Source organism: Balaenoptera borealis (assembly GCF_965194805.1).
Source record: "Balaenoptera borealis genome assembly, chromosome: 14".
In the NCBI taxonomy this organism is placed as follows: Eukaryota; Metazoa; Chordata; class Mammalia; order Artiodactyla; family Balaenopteridae; genus Balaenoptera; species Balaenoptera borealis.
Genome location: NC_138875.1, coordinates 88,808,645 through 88,830,635, shown reverse-complemented (window position 1 = coordinate 88,830,635; position 21,991 = coordinate 88,808,645). Strand labels below are relative to the sequence as shown.

General features: G+C 44.7%; 1 protein-coding gene across 1 annotated transcript in view; it reads left to right on the top strand.

Annotated features, from left to right (window-relative positions):
• Positions 1 to 21,991, top strand: part of TMEM132D (transmembrane protein 132D) — a 679,902-nt gene that overhangs the window by 574,583 nt on the left and 83,328 nt on the right. The window contains exon 5 of the mRNA XM_082353214.1: positions 9,010 to 9,150. Coding sequence (XP_082209340.1) covers positions 9,010 to 9,150 — 141 coding nt within the window. The remainder of the gene's footprint in view (positions 1 to 9,009; positions 9,151 to 21,991) is intronic.

Here is a 21,991-nt window from a genome sequence, read left to right as displayed (position 1 = left end):
CCTATTTTTTAAAAAAAACAAATCTATTAGCAATACAGGAAGTTGCAGAAGTATCAGGAAAAGAATAAGAATGTTGAAAATTGCAGGCAGATCTCAACTGTGCTCCCAAAGGCACAAGGTCGGCCCCCCCGATGGTGCCGGTGCCCTCAGTGCAGACCCTTGATTCAGGGTGTGTGAATTCTTCATCTCCTGATGACCCGTAGGGATGCCACCATGTTTGTGTCTTTGCTTCAGTGGAGCATTTGATACGGTCCTATTCAGTGATAAGTTATTTTAGTCTCTCCAAGCATGATAAGCAGGCAAGTAAAGAAGCATGAGTTCTGAAACCTGCTGTTTAAATAAGTGTGATTTCTGCCCACATATTTCCATGCAAACGGGAATGTCCAGGTGTGTTTCCTTTTTAAAAAATTAAGTAAAATACTTGTCCCAGAGTTTATCCTGGGAAATTTCTTACCCGACATGGGAGCAACTTTCTAACACCTGGGGCCATTTCTGGAGCTGCTGTCGCTGGTGCCCTGTCCCGTGCCCTCAGCCCTCCTCTGGGCAGTTCCCTGACCTGGTCCCAGCTTGAGTCGTTCAGACAACTTCCCACAGGTGGGTCCAGGGCTTTTCTTACATCCTGGGAGCCTGTGCCCAAGTGTGGAGGTTACACCCCTGGGGGATGAGCACTTCCAGCCTGTGCACACCCGACTGTTGGCTTTCCCTCCTTCTCTGCCTCCCATGTCTCGCCCCTCACTCCCACCCCCTGCAAATAAGTTAACTCAATCCAGAGCCTTGTCTCAGGCTCTGCTTTGGGGGAAAACTCAAAGTAATGCAGTATCCAGTTTGCAAATTGGCTAACAAATTGATAATCGTTAAAGAGATAAAAAGTCTGCCTCTCAGTAAGAATTAGAAGGAAACCCTATAAAACAATGTGCTTTCATCTAAAGTCTCCTGGTTGACTTTATCAAGTAGGATCCTTTGTAAGCAAAAGAAAATGATTCTGTTTTTTGTTTGTTTGTTTTAACCACGTTTGAGGCATGACTGACATGTAAAAAGCTGTCCGTATTTAAAGTATACAACTCGATGAGTTTGGGGATAAGTATATGCAGTAAGTCCTCTACATACAAGCCTTCAAGTTGGGAACTTTCAAAGCCGTGAACATGCGTCCGCATGTCCAATCACATAAGTTAGTTCACGTGTCTGGCGTACATTGTCACGTGCGTGCATCCTCTACAAGTGGTTGTGCTTTCGTGAGAAACAAGAGGAAGAAGAAGTAACTGAAGATTCGAAGAGATTCACGACGCAGGAAATGGCAAGGGGATTTTCCTTATTTCAGGAGGCACTGTTAGTTTTGGAGGCACAGGACCCGAATGTAGAACGGTACACGAAGGTTGCAGCAGCCATTCAGAATGAAATCCAGTGCTAACATGTCATCTACGACAAGAAGAAAAAAGCTACTACCCAGACATCACTGGATCGTTTTTTCAAGAGGGTGGATAGAGTTGAATCCAGCAAGGAACCAGAACCTGTGCCATCAACGTCAGGCGTGAGTGAAATTGCAGCTGGCCCTCCGTCTCCTATTGCTGACGTTCCTTCAGCTCTACCATCTCCCACCTCCTCTCTCTCCTCCAGTCAGTAACTCTTCCTGCCTGTTCACTCGATGCCAGCCCCGGGATGCCAGGTGTTGTACTGGACTACTGTACTTTTCAAGGGACTGTACTGTAAGATTTTAAATGTTTTCCTTATTTTTTGTGTTGTTTCTTTTTATGTATTAGTTGCATGAAAAGTATTATAAACCTATTACAGTACAGTACTATATAGCCAATTGTTTTAGGTGGGTACCTAAGCTAACTTTGTTGGACTTAGGAACAAAATGGGCTTACGAACGTGCTCTCAGAATGGAACTCGTTCGTATGTAGGGGACTTACTGTACCTGTGAAACCAGCACCACTACCAAGGCCATGGACATATCCACCACCTCCCAAAGTTTCCTCCCTCCCCTATTATTATTATTATTATTATTATTATTATTATTATTATTATTATTATTATTACTAGTGTGTGTGGTGAGAACACTTAACATAAGTTCTACCCTCTAAAAAAGGAATTTATCAAATGAATACAGGCTCTCTCAGAGAGTGGATAAAATAGTTTAAAAGGCAGGAACCAGGACCTTAGTGGAAATACAGATAAGAGGACAAATGACAGACTTTTCCAGGTGCCACCAATGGGACGAACGAAATCGAAACATCCTTGGCCCTCACTCTCCTTGAATGAAGTTCAAATCCAGGGTAGGAGGACCTGACTGCCGTAGCTTCAGAGAGGTCTGCCGACTTCTGTGGCCAGCGACACAGGGTTATGGTGATTTTCAGTCCTAAAAAGAAGGGATGGTTTCCCCAAAGGAAAACTGAAGTCCTGTTACACAGAAGGACTTGGGGCAGGTGAAAACAAAAGCTGTCCATTCCCAGGAACTCATTATTTTCCTTTAAAAATATTATAAGGAAATTTACTTTGATATTTCACTCAAATCTTGTTTGTTGGAGAGCTTACACCCTCTTCTTCTGTCCTTATAAACCCCCAGAGGAAATGCTATCTTTGTGCAAATCTAAGTAAAATCAAGCTGAGTGTGCCAGTTAACTTTTATTGCCACCTCCTCATAACGCCCATCTTTCAAATTTCTCTCTCACTGAGTTAAAAGATGTGAAACGCCCCGCTTGGAGGTAAAGGGAGGGGCTTCGTGCCGCTTTGATCAGATAAGCCTCCAGCTTTCCCAGATGCAGACGTGGAGCCAAGCTTCGCACATCGTAGCCGAAGGCGGTGCTTCCATTTGTTCTCCGTTCTGTTTGTTTAATGGGACGTTTGTCCTTCTCTGCGCTTCTCCGATGGGGTGCCCGAAGCTTCATCTATGATGCTTTCGTTCAGAGAGGAAGCAGTGGATGCGGCTGACACCGCATTTATTCTATTCCAACCGCGTTTGTCCAGTTTAACACCCGTGGGATCGTTTCAAAACCACGTGTTAAAATGATCTCCAAAAGCCACAGGAATGGTGAAGGTCCAAACATTGTTTTCTTCTCATTACGGGACAATAGGCAATTTAACTTGCTTAGTTCAGCCTAAGACCTGTGAAAACTGATGAGGATTTCTTCCTTCCGGGGTGTGTCAGATAGGATTGTGATTATCTGTGAGTAACAGGACACACAAACACAGAAGGATGAAATAAGCAGGATTTTAGTCTTCTCTCCAGATGTGTTCAGAGGAAGCAGTCCCAGCTTAGTGCTGCGGGGCATCTAGCATCCAGACTGCTTCTCCTGGGGGCTCAGTCATTGTACTAGTTTCCTGGGGCTGCCCTAACAAAGCACCACAAATGCGGTGGCTTAAAACTACAGAAATGTACGTGGAAACGACCTAAATGTCCACCAACAGATGAATGGATAAAGAAGATGTGGTACGCATATACAATGGAATACTACTCAGCCATAAAAAAGAATGAAATAATGCCATTTGCGGCAACATGGATGGACCTAGAGATGATCATACTAAGTGAAGTAAGTCAGACAAAGACAAATATCATATGATATCAATTATAGGTGGAATCTAAAATATGATACAAATGAACTTATGTACAAAACAGAAGCAGACTCACAGGCATAGAGAACAGACTGGTGGTTGCCAAGGGGGCAGGGGACAGGGACGGGCTGGGGGTCTGGGGTTAGCAAACGTAAGATATTCCATATAGGATGGATAAACAACAAGTCTTACGGTAGAGCACAGGGAACTATATTCAATACCCTGTGATAAACCACAATGGAAAAGAAGATGAAAAGGAATGTATGTATATGTATAACGGAATCACTTTGCTATACAGCAGAAATTAACACAACATTGTAAATCAACTATGCTTCAATTGAAAAAAAAACAAACAGAAATTTATTCTCTCACAGTTCAGGAATCTCCAAATCAAAAATCCAGCTGTCAACAGGACATGCTTCCTCTGAGAGCTCTTGGGAACGACACCTCCTGCCTCTTCCAGCTTCTGGTGAGGCCAGCATCTTTGATGTTCCTCGGCTGGTGCCTGCATCCCTCCCATCTCCACCTGCATCTTCACAGGACCATCTTCCCTGTGCTTCTGACTGTGTTTTCTCTTCCTGTGGGGAACACCAGTCATTGCATTAGGGCCCACTCAAACCCAGCATGACCTCATTTTAACTAATTATATGTGCAATGACTCTATGTTCAAATCAGGTCATATTCTGAGGTTCCAAGCGGACAGGAATTCTGGGGGACACTACTCCTTTGCAGTCATCATGCACCTTTGGGTCCAGTAAGTCCATTCTGAGGTCCATTCTGAGAGCGGGTGCGTAGGGCCAATTTCTTCTCAAGTCCAACCAAGTTAGCCTAGGTACCCAGCTAACACAATCGGCTATATAGTGCTGTACTGTAATAGGTTTATAATACTTTTCACACAAATAATATGTAAAAAACAAACACAAAACATAAAGAAAACATTTTTAATCTTACTATACAGTCCCTTGAAAAGTACAGTAGTACCAGTACAACAGCTGGCATCCAGGGGCTGGCATCGAGTGAACAGGCAAGAAGAGTTACTGACTGGAGGAGGAGAGGAGGTGGGAGATGGTAGAGCTGAAGGATCGTCAGCAATAGGAGATGGAGGGCAAGTTGCAACTTCACTCATGCTGGACGTTGATGGAACGCACGTTTGCATCTTTGAAGGTTCGCAACTTGAAGGTTCGTATGTAAGGGACTTACTGTATTTATCGAACACTTAGAACTTCCTAGGCACCAGGCAGTGCTGTAAACACTCTGCAATTATAAACTCACCTAAACCTAGGGCAAATGCAAGAGGTGGGTACTGTTATCCCCATTTTATAGTTGAGAAAATTTAGGCACCAAGAGTTAAGTAAGTTGGATTCCCTGGCAGTCCAATGGTTAAGACTCTGCACTTCCAATGTAGGGAGCGCAGGTTTGGGGAACTAAGCCAAAAAGTCAAAAAAAAATTATATTTAATAAAAAAAATTTTTTTAAGAAGAGTTAAGTTGCCCAAGGTCACCCAGTGCATCGTGTCAAAGGTGAGATTTGAACCCAATGGTCCCATATGAGCTTCCTCACTCTTAACCAACTACACTGAACCTTGTGGCTCTTAACAGCAAACTCCAACTTTGGGGGTGCAAGAGACAGCGCCAACTCCAGCATCATCTGTGCACAGTGGGAAGGAAGAAAGGGGTAGCACGAAACAACCTTCAGAATCTGTTTTTTTTTAAAACTTCCATGGAAGGTTCACCCAGTGACTGCCATTTATATGTCACAGACCAGAACTGTGTCACAGCTTAAGTGCAGCCAAAGAAATGTAATAATTTTAGCTGGGCATTTTACAGCCTCAAACGAAATTGGCATTTTGGTAAGTAGGCAGGAAGGCAGAATGCACACTGGGTGAGTTACAAACTGTCTCTAACACACAGATCCATCTCTTGATGTATGTTTTAAAATTTTTTATTGAAATATAGTTGGTTTACAATGTTGTGTTAGTTTCAGGTGTACAGCAAAGTGATTCAGTCATCATATATATTCTTTTTTAGATTCTTTCCCCTTATAGGTTATTACAAGATATTGCATGTAGTTTTCCCTGTGCTATGCAGTAGGTCTTTGTTGGTTCTCTATTTTATATATAGTAGTGTGTCTCTGTTAATCCCAAACTCCTAATTTATCCCTCTGTCCTGTTTTCCCCTTTGGTAACCATACGTTTGTTTTCTATGTCTGTGAGTCTATTTCTGTTTTTGACGTGTTTTAGACTGTTCCCCATCTCCTGTAATGTTTTCCTGTACCCATTATCTTCTCCTCTGTTTTAAAATTAATTTTCAAGAGTGCATATGAACAAATGACTGTGCTCATACACAAAGAGAAAATTGGAATCCTAGAAGCAGGAGGAAACTTTTAAAAAACAAACAAACACTCTAATGTTGGTTCCAATCCGTTAGACCTCCATATGACAAATTACTTCACACTTAAGTCACAGCAGACTGTCGAGGCAGTATGCATTTCCCTTACACCCTTCCAGACCAATTCCCAGTGTCACCGTCTGCCAGGACCTTTCCTTGGGACTGTCAAAGCCTCTCTGCCTGCACACACAACAGGCTGGACGAATGTATAAATACCCCAGCTCCCTCGCCCCTCCGTGGAATTATTTTTAGGGGTGTATTTCAGATAACTTCCCCGCAGGGAAATATATCATAATCCATTTCAACATACTGAAATATATAAAATGCACAGTATATTTCGTAAAAGAGATCAACCCCTGCGGGACTAAGCTCCAGCCTCCACTGTGGTCGCCGGCAGGACACACACCCTCATTGGCTGCCTCTTCCTCCCTGTATCCCTTCCCCACTGCCTTCCTGAAGTTTCCTGAACCTCCCAAACAAATGGCCCTTGAGCCCTCGTCCCAGCATCTATTCTAGGGGCTTTCCAAACCGAGATGCGGGTCATCATTTCTCCAGCATAAACGAGGACGGTTATTGTTTCCTTACAATAGCTGATAATTAGTTAGGTTCCAAGAAAAGGATGCGTGGCCTCACTCATGAGGTTGTCCCTTTTTCTGGTGCCACAGTCAGCTTCTCTTTCCCCACCCACACTCCCTCCTATCCTCTGGTGACCCTGAAGTTCTGCAGCTGTGTTGTCAGATTCCCAGGAAGGACTTACTGGCAAGAACAGGATGTCCAGGTGGCAGAAGGCGAGCATGGAACTATCAGTAAGAACTGACACAGAGCTTTCTCAAGAGATGCTGCCTTTGTTTCCTAGGCGCAGGGGCTCTGATAAGGCGAACTCATGGCAATAAGGCAGCTGAGTTCAAGGGTTTTATGGGATCACGTCTCAGCCCAAGCCAGGGCTCAGCAGGCACTTTCACCACCACCCTCTTGTCTAGAGACTTTTGTGAGCCATCCACACACCATTCACGTCCTGGAGAAAGCCAGTGATGCACAAGAGAAGGTTCTTTTTTCTTTTCACCTTATTTATTTTTTATTTTATTTTTTGCACTACTCAAAACTTTATTAATGCAAGTGAAAGAAACAAACAACTAATTCAAACAAAACACAGCAACAACTTAAAAAAAAAAAAGCAGTAGGGAATATATTGCTTTGTATAACCATGAAGTCCATGGATTATGGGGTGGATTTGATCTAGGTTTCTTGTTTTTTAATTTTTATGTTATATTGGAGTAGAGTTGATTAACAATGTTGTGTTAGTTTCAGGTGTACAGCAAAGTGATTCAGTGATATATATACTCTGTACACATATATATATACATATATATATATATCCTATTCTTTTGCAAATTCTTTTCCCATTTAGGTTATTACCGAATATTGAGCAGAGTTAAGAGAAGGTTCTCGATGTCAAAGAATTGCACAGAGGAGGCAGAGGAATACCAAGCCTGAAATCTCAGTCCCTAATCCCCACCGAGATCCTGCAGGCAGAATATGCTTTCTGTTTAGAGGATAAGGAGACACCCCAGATGTGCGGGCTCACAGCTGCTCATTGGTTACCCCGGGGTCGTTTCTCGTGATGCTGACCTGACTGCAAATGCATTAAAGGCCTTTTGAGTTGGAGCAGACACGCTGTTTACTTTTCCACCACTGATGTGCAGAATTGTTTCCTTTGATACTGGTCTCCTAATGCTGCTCCCCTAGTCTGTTTTTTCCCTGTGAACTGGGCCAGTTTGGGCCCGAGAATTAAAATGCTTTTTTCCACTTCTTCCCAAAGGAAGAATAGTTCCTTTGGATCTCTACCCTTTAGAGTAGAAAAATAGGCCCGGCCTTTTTCCTTCGCAGAGGCAACGGAAAGTAGCATCACATTCTGACTAGGCTCCTTTATTCTTTTACTATGTTTGTACCCAAAATAAAACAAAATCTGTCTGGGAACCCACAGGGGAGGAAAAAAAAAGGTGCATAAGCAATGGGGCATTTGGAGGCCTATGCATATTCAGACAGTTTGAGGCATGGTCGTTGAAATTCAGGAACATTACAAACTGTCGTCTTGTCTTTTAGAATTAAAATAAAGGAACAAAATATATATTTATATACATATATGTGTATATATATATATTATCATTTCCAAAGGCTAAACCAAATGAGCTAAGTATAAAATGAACCAAGTCCTATAAAGGAAAAATAAGATCTTATATAAGAAATGGAAAGTTAACATAAGGAAAACAGTTATGTAATTTTAAGATGATAAACTTCTACGCCTTCTTCTGGCGTGCGGCTAAACAGGCGTTTGTGATTTCACATGAAAACCAGATGAACCAGAATCTCTGCAAGCCTGTCTCTAAGAGATGTAAAAGCCTCCCTAAACAGCTCCTAGGGCCTGTGCAGATGTTTTCTTGCTGCTGTACCAAGGCTAGGTCAGTCAAGTTCAGACTGACAGAGGAAACTCGGTGTGCATGCTGACACAGAACCTCTTAGAACACGATGGACATGTGATGAACGGGGGTTGAACTGAGAATGCCATGGGCTAGAACTTGGAAGTCTTGTTATACAGAGATTTCGGGTTACGCAGGGACTTTGATTGCCACGTGATTAGAAGTGACAATCCCTGCAGAGAAGAATGAGATTTCTAGGGCTCAGTGTTCTCCATCTGAGAAATGGGCTCATATGATCTCCCAGGACTGTGCCAGTTCACAAGCCACAACAGTATAAGAGTAGCTGAAGAAGGCATGGGCGCACTGGGGAGAGAAGTGCAGAGTAAGGATTATTGCTCAGTGTCTGGGAAAAGTCACCTGTGTACCCAGTGCCAAGAAGAAGGGACTCATGCAGACAGATAATCATATGATATCACTTATATGTGGAATCTAAAAAAATGATACAAAAAATGATACAAATGAACTTCTTTCCAAACAAATAGAATCACAGACATAGAAAACAAATTATGGTTACCATAATTCCCGCTTCCCGCTGGGAAGGCGGGCCTCACGCGTGCGTGCAGGGCTGTGACCGCGGGATGTGTTTGGTCTTCCAGGAGGCGGAGATTCTGAACACAGCAATCCTCACTGGGAAGACGGTGGCCGTGCCGGTGAAGGTGGTCTCCGTGGAGGAGGACGGCGCCGTGACAGAGCTCAAGTCTGTGGAGTGCCGGTCTTCCGACGAAGACGTCATTAAGGCAAGTGGACGCCTCCCGGCCCCCGCAGAAACGCGCTGTCGTGTCGGCATCAGCGTTCGTCGACCCGCCGGGGCCACGGTGCCCTCCGGGGTCCCCCCCCCAATCCCGCTCTGGTTATCCTGCCGTTTGCATTCCCTGCCCAGGAATAGAACAGGGCGAGGACTGGTCTGGGGAGAAGTCTTGGTCTGTGATGCTCTGACCTTCCGCGTTTCCAAGCGCTTGTGGCCTCTTCCCCACCTCCTGGGGGGGGTCGCGAGGGATGAGGGACCACCATCGTAACAGAGGTGACTGTACCCCGACCGCCCGGCTGAGACGGGGAGGGAATGGGGGCGTCAGAAGCTAGATGAGCACGTATGCAGTCACGGTCTGAGGTGATTTCAGTGCCCAAAGCGTTTGTGGAAAATCAGTGTGGGTATAAAGTATACAGTTACCCCCAGCTTTGATTCACAACCGTTCTCTGCTTCCCTGGCCAACCGGCAGAACTCTCCTTGACTTAGGGACGAGGTGACCAGCTCCCGCCGGGCCTCGTGTAAGTGCCGAAGGCTCTTTCCTTTCCTCCGGCTTCTTCTTTTCTCCTTTTAAATTGAACGCAGAAGTGATCTAAAACAGAGGCCCTCGGGGGGATGCGCCAGGCGGGGGACTAACTTTGCTCTGCCAGGCAGCTTGTAGCACGATGCCAGTCGGCAGGGGAGAGGGGTTTGTCACGCTGCCACCACCCACTGTGGACACAAAGGCATCCCGGCACCTCCTCTGATGCTGTGAGATGCCAGCAAACGCCCCAGGCTGGCGAGGGGTGCGGTCCGGGGAGGGGGACTCCCATCCTTGGGGTCCCGGGACTAGGCAGAGCCCACTGGCCTTCCTGCCTGTTCTGCGCAGGGACCGCAGGACCTCTCTGCCCCCACGAGAATCCCAGGGCGCGTTTCCACCCACGAGAGGGCAGTGGACAAACGCAGCTTTGAATCGCCGCTAAGCGCTGGGGCCCGTTTCAGATGTTAGGGCCACAAGTTAGAGGCACTTACCTGTCCTTAGTTGCTTGGAGAGAAGGCAGAGGTGGGAGAAGACGACGGAGCCCTGTGACGCGTTACATGGCACGCCGCCGCCCACTTATTCCAGAAGCCCCTTCGCGTCAGGACATGGCACATCCATCCTTCGAGTGGGTCAGAGCAGCAGCAGGGCACAGCCTGGATTTCCCGTTCTCTCTCTCTCCCACATTCAGTCCTTCAGCAAACCCTGCTGGCAGTGCTATCTGAACACACCGAGGAGCCAGGAGCCAACCCTTCCCCGTGGTGTCCCGCCACCACCCCACTCCAAGCCACCGTAACCCTCCTGGGTCAAAGCGGTGGCCTCCTGGTTGGTTTCCCAGGGGCCACCTTGGCCGCATGCAGCAGCCGGGTTGACCCAAGTGCAAGCCTGGTGATGTCATTCCTCAGCTCGGAACCATCCACTGGCTTCCTCCCGTCTCAAAGGAAAAGTCAAAGTGTTGACGAGGACGGGGCAAGTGCAGCCCAGCCGGCCACGCCTGCCTCAACTCCGACCTCGCTCTTGCCAAGTTCCCTCTCGCTACCTCTGTTCCAGCCACGCTGGAGACTTTGCTGTTCCCCTTACAGTTCAGAAACCCTTTCTCCTCCCGCATCTGCTAACTCTCTTCGCCTCGATGGCTGCCCAGCCTTCTCCCTCCTTTACCTTCCTGCCAAAGCCTTTCCTGAACAAATTTGTAAAATTTTCACATAGCCCTGCCTTTCTCCATCCCTGCTTCCTCTTTATCCATCATATTTTTTCAAATATGTCATCTATTTATAGTCTAGTCTATATAATTGTACATCGTATATTTATATGTCTTCAACTGTATTATATAGTCAAAATTTTCATTTTATTTATTGTCACACTGTCTCACCAGATGTAAACTCCATGAGGGCAGTGCTACCTTGGTCCCCTTCATTCGCTGCTGTATCCCCGTCGCTTACAACAATGCCAGGCCTGTAGTAGGTACTCAGCAGATGTTTGTGGAATGAATGAATGAACAGTGCAGTAATGAACAAGGAACGCTGAAGAGGAAATGTATAACTGAATCATGAAAGCGTTCTCAGGGGAAATATTTCAATTAAGACCTGAAGGATGAATATACATCCAGTTGGCTAGATTGTAAAAGACATGAAAGGACATGGCAGGCAGAGGAAACAGCATGAAGGAAGGTGGTCGGAGGTGGTCTTGGTGCTGTGTGGCCGTATTACCTTGGCCCCCTGTGATTTCAGCTGTAACTGAAGTAGAAAGTTGTTGCACATGCTCCGACGGTGTGCCACCCTAGAGCCTGGTGAGCCTCTCAGCTTATCTGTCTCAGGGATATTTCCAAAGCTGGGAGAGCTTTCTCAGTCTTCTGGGGAGTGAGCATCTCCAGGGGCAGCCCTACACCCATAGAGCAGCTGCCGTCTCCATCCTTCTGAACGTCTGTGCTTTCCACGCAGTTGCTCAGAAGCCCCCAGCAGGGCTGGGTCCCACGTGCTCCAGGGGCAACCAAATCAACAACACACGTTTTGTTGTTGTTGCCTCCTTCCTCTTCTTGTCTTCCTTACCTTTCTCACATCTGCTGCCATGAACCACTTTCCTGCCTACACCTAATCCTTGTCTCAGGCTCTGCTTTCAGGAGACTCCGAACTGGGACTTCCCAGGTGGCACAGTGGTTAAGAATCCACCTGCCAATGCAGGGGACACAGGTTCAAGCCCTGGTCCGGGAAGATCCCACATGCCACGGAGCAACTAAGCCCGTGCGCCACAACTGCTGAGCCTGCGCTCTAGAGCCCGCGAGCCTCAACTACTGAGCCCACATGCCACAACTACTGAGCCCACGCGCCTAGAGCCCGTGCTCCGCAACAAGAGAAGCCACCGCAATGAGAAGCCCGTGCACCACAACAAAGAGTAGCCCCCGCTCGCCGCAACTAGAGAAAGCCTGTGCACAGCAACGAAGACCCAACGCAGCCAAAAATAAATGGACTAATTAATTAATTTTTTTTAAAAAAGAGACTCCAAACTAACATAGTGGACAGAGGCGTGAGCGATCATGGGATGTTTGGAAAACTACTGGAGCTCAGCATGGCTTGAATGTGGGAGGATGATTGTTCATGATAATGATAAAAATAACCCCCTTCTCTGAAGCGTTTACGACGTGCCAGGCACAGTGATGGTCTTCACTTCTAGAGACGGGCAAGATCCTCATTTGAAAAATAAGGAAACTGGGTCTCATTTCACTAGTCAAACATCACAAGCTGACATGTGAAGACATGTAGTTGGAGAGAGAGTCTAACTCAGATGCGGGGGAGCCACGGAAGCCGGGTCCTGGGGTTTGAGTCCTGTGGACGTCAGATAATCACTGCAAGAGTTTAGGCAGAGGGGTGGTTTACTTACCTTTATTATTATTTCCTCAAACGAGCGTTTATTGAACCACGATCGGGAAGTTCGACCAAGAGACCATTGACCAGCTTGCTCTGACCCATCCAAGTTGTTCCTACTTTTTAAGGTCCTGTTGAAGATGTGCTTCTTCCATGAAGTCTGTGATGAATCTGCTCCACGTTGCTATTTCTTATCATTGAAACCATATGCCGTTCGATCTGGTGTATCATTTATTGAGGACCCTCTCCATCATGGCCCCAGGAAAGCACTAAGGAAACTATGAAGGTGAACCTGCAGAAGAGAAAGATCTCAGAAACCACACATACCCCTGGGGAGGTCTATTACTTACACTTTTATCAGCTTCCGGTTTGCAACACTCTGCATGTCATTTTATATTCCAGAAAGTCTATTTGTTGGTTATTTATTATGAATTGGGTATATCATCCATTGTGCGTTTCTTCTTGGTTGTACAGCTTTTAGGAAGCACTGCTGATTCCTATCATGGACATGTGTGCTTTGTCTCTCCAGCTTTCATTTACCCTTTTTCCGATAACAATAACCTGGTTTTCTCTAGAAAATTCCTCCATGTCTTTGCAGTAAATTTGTGCAAATTTTTTCTTTCTTTTTCAAAAATTTTTTTTTAATTATTTTATTTTTTTCTTCCAGTTTTATTAGGATATAATTGACATACAGCACTGTGTAAGTTTAAGTGTGCAGCATAATGATTTGACTTACATACATCACGAAATGATTATCACGATAAGTTTAGTGAACATCCATCACTTCCTATAGACACATAATTAAAGAAATAGAAGTGTTTTTTCTTGTGATGAGAGCTCTTAGGATTTACTCTCTTAACTTTCATGTATAACACACAGCAGGGTTACTTCTGTCTATTATGTTGTACATTATTACATCCCTAGTACCTGTTTATCTTATAACTAAGGGTTTGTACCTATGGTTGTCTTCATCCAATTTCCCTCCCCTCATCTCTCGCCTCTGGTAACCACAAATCTCATCTCTTTTGTTTGGTTGGTTGGTTGTGGAGTATAATCGACCTACAACGCTATGTGAGTTCCTGGTACACAGCCTAGTGATTTGATATGTCTATACATTTCAAAATGATCACCACTATAAGTCTAGTTATGATCTGTCACCACACAAAGATATTATACATAGTTATTGACTGTATTCCCACAGTGTGTATTTCATACCTGTGGCTCATTTAATTTATTTTACAAATTTATTTATTTAATTTCTTTATTTTTGGCTGTGTTGGGTCCTCATTGCTCCATGGGCTTTCTCTAGTCGCAGCGAGCAGGGGCTACTCTTTGTTGTGGTGCGCGGGCCTTTCATTGTGGTGGCTTCTCTTGTTGCGGAGCATGGGCTCTAGGCACACAGGCTTCAGTAGTTGTGGCATGCGGGCACAGTAGTTGTGGCTCACAGACTCTAGAGCGCAGGCTCAGTAGTTGTGGCGCACTGGCTTAGTTGCTCCGCAGCATGTGGGATCTTCCTGGACCAGGGATCGAACCTGTGTGCCCTACATTGGCAGGCATATTCTTAACCATTGCACCACCAGGGAAGTCCCTCATTTATTTTAAATCCATGCAATTTAAATGGTATGTCCATCCCAGCTTTCAGTGGCCACGTGACCTGTTGTGGCCAATCAAAGCACTGCATCCCTCTGGACCCTGTCATTGGCTAAGGGAGAGACCCAGTATCCAATCCCAGCCAATCAGATGCAGTTCTGAGACTTTGGCTGGAACTCCTGCAAGAGAAGCATTTTATCTCCTTTTGTTCTTATTCCTTATCCCTGAGAGGATATGCTGGAGTTATTAGGGTCCATCTTGAGAAAAGAGCCTGCCAGGGAGTTAAAAACAACAGAGGAAGCCAGAACCGCTGTGCAGAAAAGTCAGTTCCTTATGACACTGCTCAAACACGTGAATCCCACCACACCACTTCCTAAATAAGAGCGAATGGAGTCCTTTTGTGGAAAGCAATTTGTGTTAGTCTTACCATACCAGTCATCAAAGAAGTCTGCATTGATATTTGTGCCCTAAAGAGTTCCGAATGACTTGAGTCATCTTGGGAGTCATGAAATCACCGTCAGAAATGCAGAGACTCAAGGAAAGTAGAGAAGCTCCCTGCATTCAATTTCACATCCATCCACAGGACTCACCACCTGATGCAAAACTTAAAAATCAAAATCCACAACCTACACTGCTGTCACCATGCTGCTCTGTGAATCACAGGTGTTGAAAGAGAATCACTTGGTGTAGATAATGTTTTGGTGTCATTTAGAGGCCCTTGAGAAAGAAAGCCAAGGGGTCCTTGGAGAAGCATCTCAACACCTGTTCAGAGGCTCCTGGGAAATCTCTGAGCAGCAGGTCTGTCTTTAAAGCCCATCTCCCCTGCCCCCCATCTTTTTATTTTTATTTGCTTTCTCTTCCTTCCCCAGCCAGAGGCCCAGTAAGCTCCTGTGTTCTCCTCCATCCATACCAAAACCTCCTCTCAGGAAATCACTGGAAGACTTATTCACGCTGAACTGTAAATTATGTGAAGGCGTGATACCTTATGCCTCCCAAGGATGCTGGGTTTTTAAGAAGGCAGTGGATCCCTCATGGATGCATTTCAGATATTGATGAGACTATCCTTTGTGATTCTTAGGGGTTGGAAATAACAGGAAATCCCACCCACACTGACGTAAGTTTATATAAAAAAATAATAATAAGTGTGGTTGACGTAATTGAGAAGTTCATTCAGGGCTAGTTTTGGGGGGTTTTGTTCAGAACCTCAAGAGATACCATGAGAATATTCTCCTTGTCTCTCCCTCTCCCACCCCCTCACCTATAGCCACACTTTCTTCTGTATGAGTTTCATTCTCACAGAGGCTGCCCCTTGTGGGAGCAAAATGGATGCCTCAGGACTGGCACAAATCCAAGAGAAAAGAATATATGGCTTCTAGGCCAGTCCTGTATAAATCCTGGGATATGCTCTGATGGGACCTCTTTATCCTTGAAGCCCAGGCGCCCTAACACTGATTGCCCAAAGCCTACCTCACCTCAAAGCACATGAACTGAAAAAAGGAGGGGGAGGGGGGAAGGGGGCAGGGGTGCCCCAGGGGAGCTCTGTGTGCTCTTAGCACCGAGTGGGCTGGTGGGCCCCCAGCAGCAGAAGCAAAACACACCCCCTACAGCCCCTTAGGACTGGCAGAGCTGTGGGGCTCAGGGACACTGAAGAGCCCCTAAAGCTGCCCACGGGGCAGCTGCTCTATTGCAAAGCCAACTGCACTTCACACACAGCAAAGAAGATGGATTTGGACTCCCGTATCACTCCTGAAACGCTTGCTGAGTTGGTTTTTTCTTAATTGAAGTGTAGTTGATTTACAATGTTGAGCTGGTTTCTGCTGTTCAGCAAAGTGATTCAGAAATATATATCTATATATTCTTTTTCAGATTCTTTCCCATTATGGTTTATTACAAGATACTGAGCAAAGTTCCCTGTGCTCTACATCAGGACCTTGTCGTTTATCTATTTTATATATAGTAGTTTGTATCTGCTAATCCCAAACTCCTAATTTATCCCTCTCCCCCCCACTTTCCTCTTTGGTAACCATAAGTTTGTTTTCTATGCCTATGAGTCTGTTTCGGTTTTGTATATAAGTTCATTTGAATCTTTTTTTTTTTTTAGATTCCACGTATAAGCAATATCATATGATATTTGTCTTTCTCTGTCTGACTTACTTCACTTAGTATGATCATCTCTCGGTCCATCCATGTTGCCACAAGTGGCATCATTTCATTCTTTTTTACAGCAGAGTAATATTCCATTGTGTGTGTGTGTGTGTGTGTGTGTGTGTGTATATATACACCACATCTTTATCCATTCATCTGTCGATGGACATTTAGGTTGTATGGGTGGTTATTTTAAAATAGATCTCTCATTATAGGAATAGAATCTGTAGCTACAGAGTGGGGTGAAGCCACGTGCTGGAGGCAGGGACTGGACCCATATTTGTCCCCTCACCATCAGTGGAGACCCTAATGGATGCAAATGAAGCTTCAGAGGCAGAAAAAGAGCCTGTAGGCTGTACGGCATTAACTCTGTCCATGTATCTGGTACTGTCTCTTCCTACCACAGCATCCTATTTGGACACCAAATAATAGTGTTCCTCCCCTGAAATTGACTTACTAGTGTCAGAATTTTTTGTTGCTTGATTAAGAATAAATGTTTTAGTTTAGAGAAAACAGTATTTCTTTTCCTCAAATATAGACCCATCTTTTAGATCCTAATTCTCTTCTTCTCTATCCACCTGTCAGTTTCTAAAATATAAAGCATCATTTCAGAATTGTTAGTAGGTCTTGATTCCTGATACAGGTTAAATGTAGATAGAAGTACTATACCAGTAATAATAATAGAAATAGCAGTGATTCTATAAGTGTTGGGTGCTGATTACCCAGCAGGTGAGCATTTCTTTAATCCTCACAGCAACCCCAAGAAATAGTATTATTTTTATCCTTATAGTTCAAATGAGGAAATTGAGGCACTGAGAGGTTTGTTTGTGTGTGTGTGCGTGTGTGGCAAAATACATACAACGTAAGATTACCATCTTAACCATTTGTAAGCGGACAGGGCAGTGGCATTAAGTACATTCACATTGTTGCGCAACCATCACCAACATTCACCTGCAGAACTCTTTCATCTGCAAAGCTGAAATTCAATACCCATTTAAACACTTAAGTCTCCATGAAACCCTAATTCCCCCCTCTCCCTGCCCCTGGTAGCCTCTATCCTACTTTCTGTCTCTATGAATTTGACCGCTCTAGGTACCACATATAAGTGGGATCATACAGTATTTGTCCTTTGTGTCGGGCTTATTTCACCGAGCGTAACGTCCTCAAGGTTCAGCCATGCTGGAGCATGGGTCAGAATTTCCTTCCTTTTCAAGGCTGAATCATATTCCTTTGTATGGATAGACCACATTTCATTTATCTCTTCATCCATCGATGGACATTTGGGTTGCTTCCACCTTTTGGCTCTTGTGACCAATGCTGCTATGAACTCACAGAGTTTTGACACATCGTTAGAAACCAAGATTCATGATACCCATTTCTAAGGCCTGTTTTGTTTTCGCTTCTATCACTCATCCTTCAGGACAGGGGTTGGCAAACTACGGCTGCCATGGTAACAGGTTAGGAACACCCATTCTATTTATGATTGTCCATGGCTGCTTTTGCAATGCTGTGGCAGAGTTGAGTAGCTGTGAGAGGGACTGCACAGCCAGCAAAGCCAAGAATACTTACCATCCATTTCTCTACAGAAAATGTTTGCCCACCTCTGTTCAAGGACTCTGAGCAGGCCTTTCCTTCATGGGTGATTATTTACCGTGGCACACGGAGAGCCCACACTCCCAGCCAAAAATACCTCCTCCATGCATGGATGCTAGCAGTGCCTCCAACAAGACATCATACCATTGGGCTAAACATTAATTCTCCCTGCACTCCTTTGTCAAATCGAACGTACTTATGGGAGAGACTGTATATATCCATTCCTGAAAATTTTGTCAGGATGAACTTGCTTGGATCAGTGTCCTCTTTGAGAGTCAAAATCAGGACAAGCAGAGATTCTGCCTCCTGGGAAAATGAGGAAAACTGGGAAAATGGGATAAAGTGTGTCAGAGAGGGCAAGCCAACCTTGCCTTCCATCCTGGGTTAGCCAAGAGTAGCGTCAGCAAACATACCTCACACAAAATACTCAGCATCACCAGTCGAATATATAACGCATCTTTCTATTATGCTCAGACATTCCTGGCAGTCCTTCTCAATACCATCAGTCATGGGTATAAGACATGAAACCTCTTTGGCATCTTTGACCTAGAAAGAAACCACATAACCTCTCCATACCACCTCACTTATAGAGAATTTACATAAGGGATCTTGGAGAACATTAAGGCCAGGGATCATAACCCTAGAATACAAGATCCACACGATAACTTAAATGTGTAAAGAAAATATGGAGTAGTGGGGACAGCAGCAAACTGAGCAGCATACGTCCGATCTAAAGGTGCAGCCAATGCCACATCCTGCGTGACTATTGCTGTACAAAAAGAGCACACACAGTGCTGAAGAGTTTGGGCTGTTATGCCAAACTGCCTGGATTTAAATCCTGGCTCTGATGTTTACAAATGGGAACCGGGCCTGGATTCTTAAACTCTCTGTTCCTCAGTTTCTTCAGATGTAAGATGGATATAACATTCTTATGACAAATTTGGTTCTGCATTGTGTTGAGAAATCAATCGATTAGAGCCACTTTGATCACTTGTATACTTGTTTTATGAGTAGCAATTTACCTTTTAGCTACATCCCTAACTTCAGGAATATCTGCACAAAATCTTTCCAAGTTTAATTTAGAACTGAATAAGTGGGGTCAAGGTTAGAAGGTAAAGTGAACTTTCCCCAAGCTTCCCCACTGGTGTTACTGCTCTTGGCTTTGTCTTCCATCCCCAAAACTATTCTCAACCCATCAGTGAAAGCATTCCTTTAGAAATGTGAGTCACATCACATCACTTCTCCACTCAAGATCTTCCTTTGGCGTCTCCATCTCCCCCAGAGTAAAAGCTAAATGCCTTACAGTTGCCACTAAGACCACCCAATCTCCCCATCCTCCTTTGTGCACCCTCACCATCTGACCTCATTTCCTGACTTTCCCTCCAGCCACACTGCCTTCTGGAGATTCAGGGGACCTCACAGACATGCTCCTGCCTCAAGACCTCCACACATCTGCTGTCTCTTCTGCCAGATGCACACACAGCTCACCCCCTCACTTCCTTTAGGTCTTAACTCCAAAGTCCCCAGTCCACATGGCAGCACTCTAGCTCCGTCACTCCCCATCCCCCTTCCCTGGTTTATGTTTCTTCTTGGAACTTATCACCATGACCTTGTTTATCGGTTCACTGTCTACCCCTATGAGGCCAAGGCCTTGTTGGTTTGACCATTGCTGATTTCCCGGTGCCTAGAACAATGGCAGCCACTCCATCGATGGCTATTGAAAGGAAGGATCTTACGTATGAAGTCACAAAGTGGACCAGGGAGAAGAGCTCCATCTCTTGGGTGTGACATGGAAGATTCTGATATTCAAGGGAAACTTCCCTTCAGTAGGAAAAAAATCAATAAACAACCCAGCTCAACATTCTCCTCTTTTGGGGTGAGGAGACATCTATATATTCATTGTGCAGTGGAATTTCCCTGAACCTTCATAAAAAAAAAGCAAGATCATTTCAAGGATGGTGGGTGGGACTTCCTCCACGACCAAGAGAAAGTATGCAGGAGTTCCAACTGATGATGGATATTGAGTTGATGGGTAATATTCAGAATTGTATTAAAATGGCTCTGTTAGTCTGGTTCAAAAAAGAGTAAAGATTTGATGAGGGGGGCTGTAGAGGTAATAATATCTTGGACGTAAAGGCAAGGTCAGGAGGAAAGGGATCCAGCTCCATGGCTACTCCTCCATGTTTTCTGTTTCCTACATGGAGGAAGAACTGTGACAGCTCATTAGGATTCTGTGGCAGCTTAAATGGTAACAAGAAGCCAGGGGCTGAGTGTTTCTTTCTCAGACACTGGGTAGGCAATTAGTCTGTGCAGGAGGATTGTACACTGTTACTTCCAAGATGCTAAAGATCAAAATGACAAAAGTCAGCCTTTAGAGGTCAAACAGTACATTCATGGTCCAAAAAGCCCCAATTTAAAAAATTTTTCAAGAGTTATTTCACTAGAGGTGAAGGCACCTTTCTTTAGACCTTAACTCTTAGGTAAAGATGTGACTGTGCTTGGAATGTGGTTATCCTCAGTTATTTACGTGTGGACACGACTGCCAGTTTTGGAGACATTCTAGACTGGGTATTTGTCAGACTCATTTCTGTGTTCTTGGACTTAACTGAAGGCCTGGCACATAGCAGTTACTTAATAAATAAATGTTTGTGGAATGAATCAATGGTAGAATAAACCCAGATTTGTATTGAACATTAATAAACATCCAGCGAGGCACAAAGTATCAGATCTTCCCTTCCCTTCCCATGGTATTTTCCGTTACATTGATTTTTTGTTAACACACATACTTTGTGAAATTTGGATTTCGGATGTATTGTTTGCTAGATGCCAGTAGGCATCATCTCTGTACACCTGGAGCCAGATGCTCGTTATCAGCCAAAGGATTCCTGATGGGCACCTCCTGGTGGCAGAAGCCCAAATTGCAGGCACAGCACCTTCCAGGATTCTAACACGCCTATAATGGTGAACCTAGCTAATTCCCCTCCATTTCTGTGATGGAAATTATTTCTTTGACTTATAATTCTGTGACTACAAGGACATTGTTATATGAGGAAGGAAAACATGTTGACAGCAGGTGCATTAAGGCATGAGATATGAGTCATAAGCCCTTTTAAATCCTCTGACTCAGTGCTCAGGCATTTAAAGACTGTATCATGTACAAGGATGCATGTCATTGGCACAAAGCCATTTGCATTGTTCTTTTGAAACCTAACAAAAGAATGGTAGTGTTTTACATGATGATTCAGGAGTCAAACTTCCATTGGTGGTAAAATGAGGCACACAGCTACCAGCTCTCACATCACATTTAAAATGTATCTGAGTGTACAACACACCTGCTGTGATTCAAACCCCAACTTACATCAGAAATTCTCATTAATGAAGATAGCAGTAATAATTAGTACTAACCCAGCAGCACATCCTTATCTTCTGCTTCTACGGAGTTAAAATTAATAGGGGGGGGAAAGGATGGCAAAAATGTACATGTGGAATCCAAACTTTGAGATTATACTTGGCCAAAAGGTTGGTTTTTTTTTTTTCATTATTTGTCCTTCAGGGCCTGGCACTGAGGGTTTCTGTCTCACAAGAGCTTGACACAGAGTCTTGATTTTAATTTTAGGGTGAGTTGCAGAAGTTTCTGCTGGCTTTCCCCTGAGGGAGTGATCTTTGATCCAAGAAGAGAGGGAGAGAAAGTGCCAGGAGCATAATGAGTGTTTGTGACCAAGATAAAAACCCAGCTTAGGGCCCTTCCAAGTAAAACTAGTGAGTTAGAGTTCTCAGTTTGGAGGCAATGGTCACAGTCAAGGAGGAGAATCAGTGTGGTTTCAAATCGCAAATGAGGGTCCTCTTTGGACCCTCAAATCTCTGAGCAACATTTCTCACAACAAATTAACTGGATGGAGGGTTCAGAGATCCATCCCAAATCCCAGGCCTCCCCAGCAGGCCTGATCACAAGTCAGGCCGTAAGAAACAGCAGAGGCCCAGCCCAGGTAATGCTCAGGTATTGGTGAAACCAGAGATGAGCATGTGGGCCACCACTGTACATGGAAATACTTTTTTTTTTTACAGAGCCAGATTAAGACTGTAGAGGCCCAAAGTTCAGAAAATATTATGGAGGCTCCCATATGGTATTC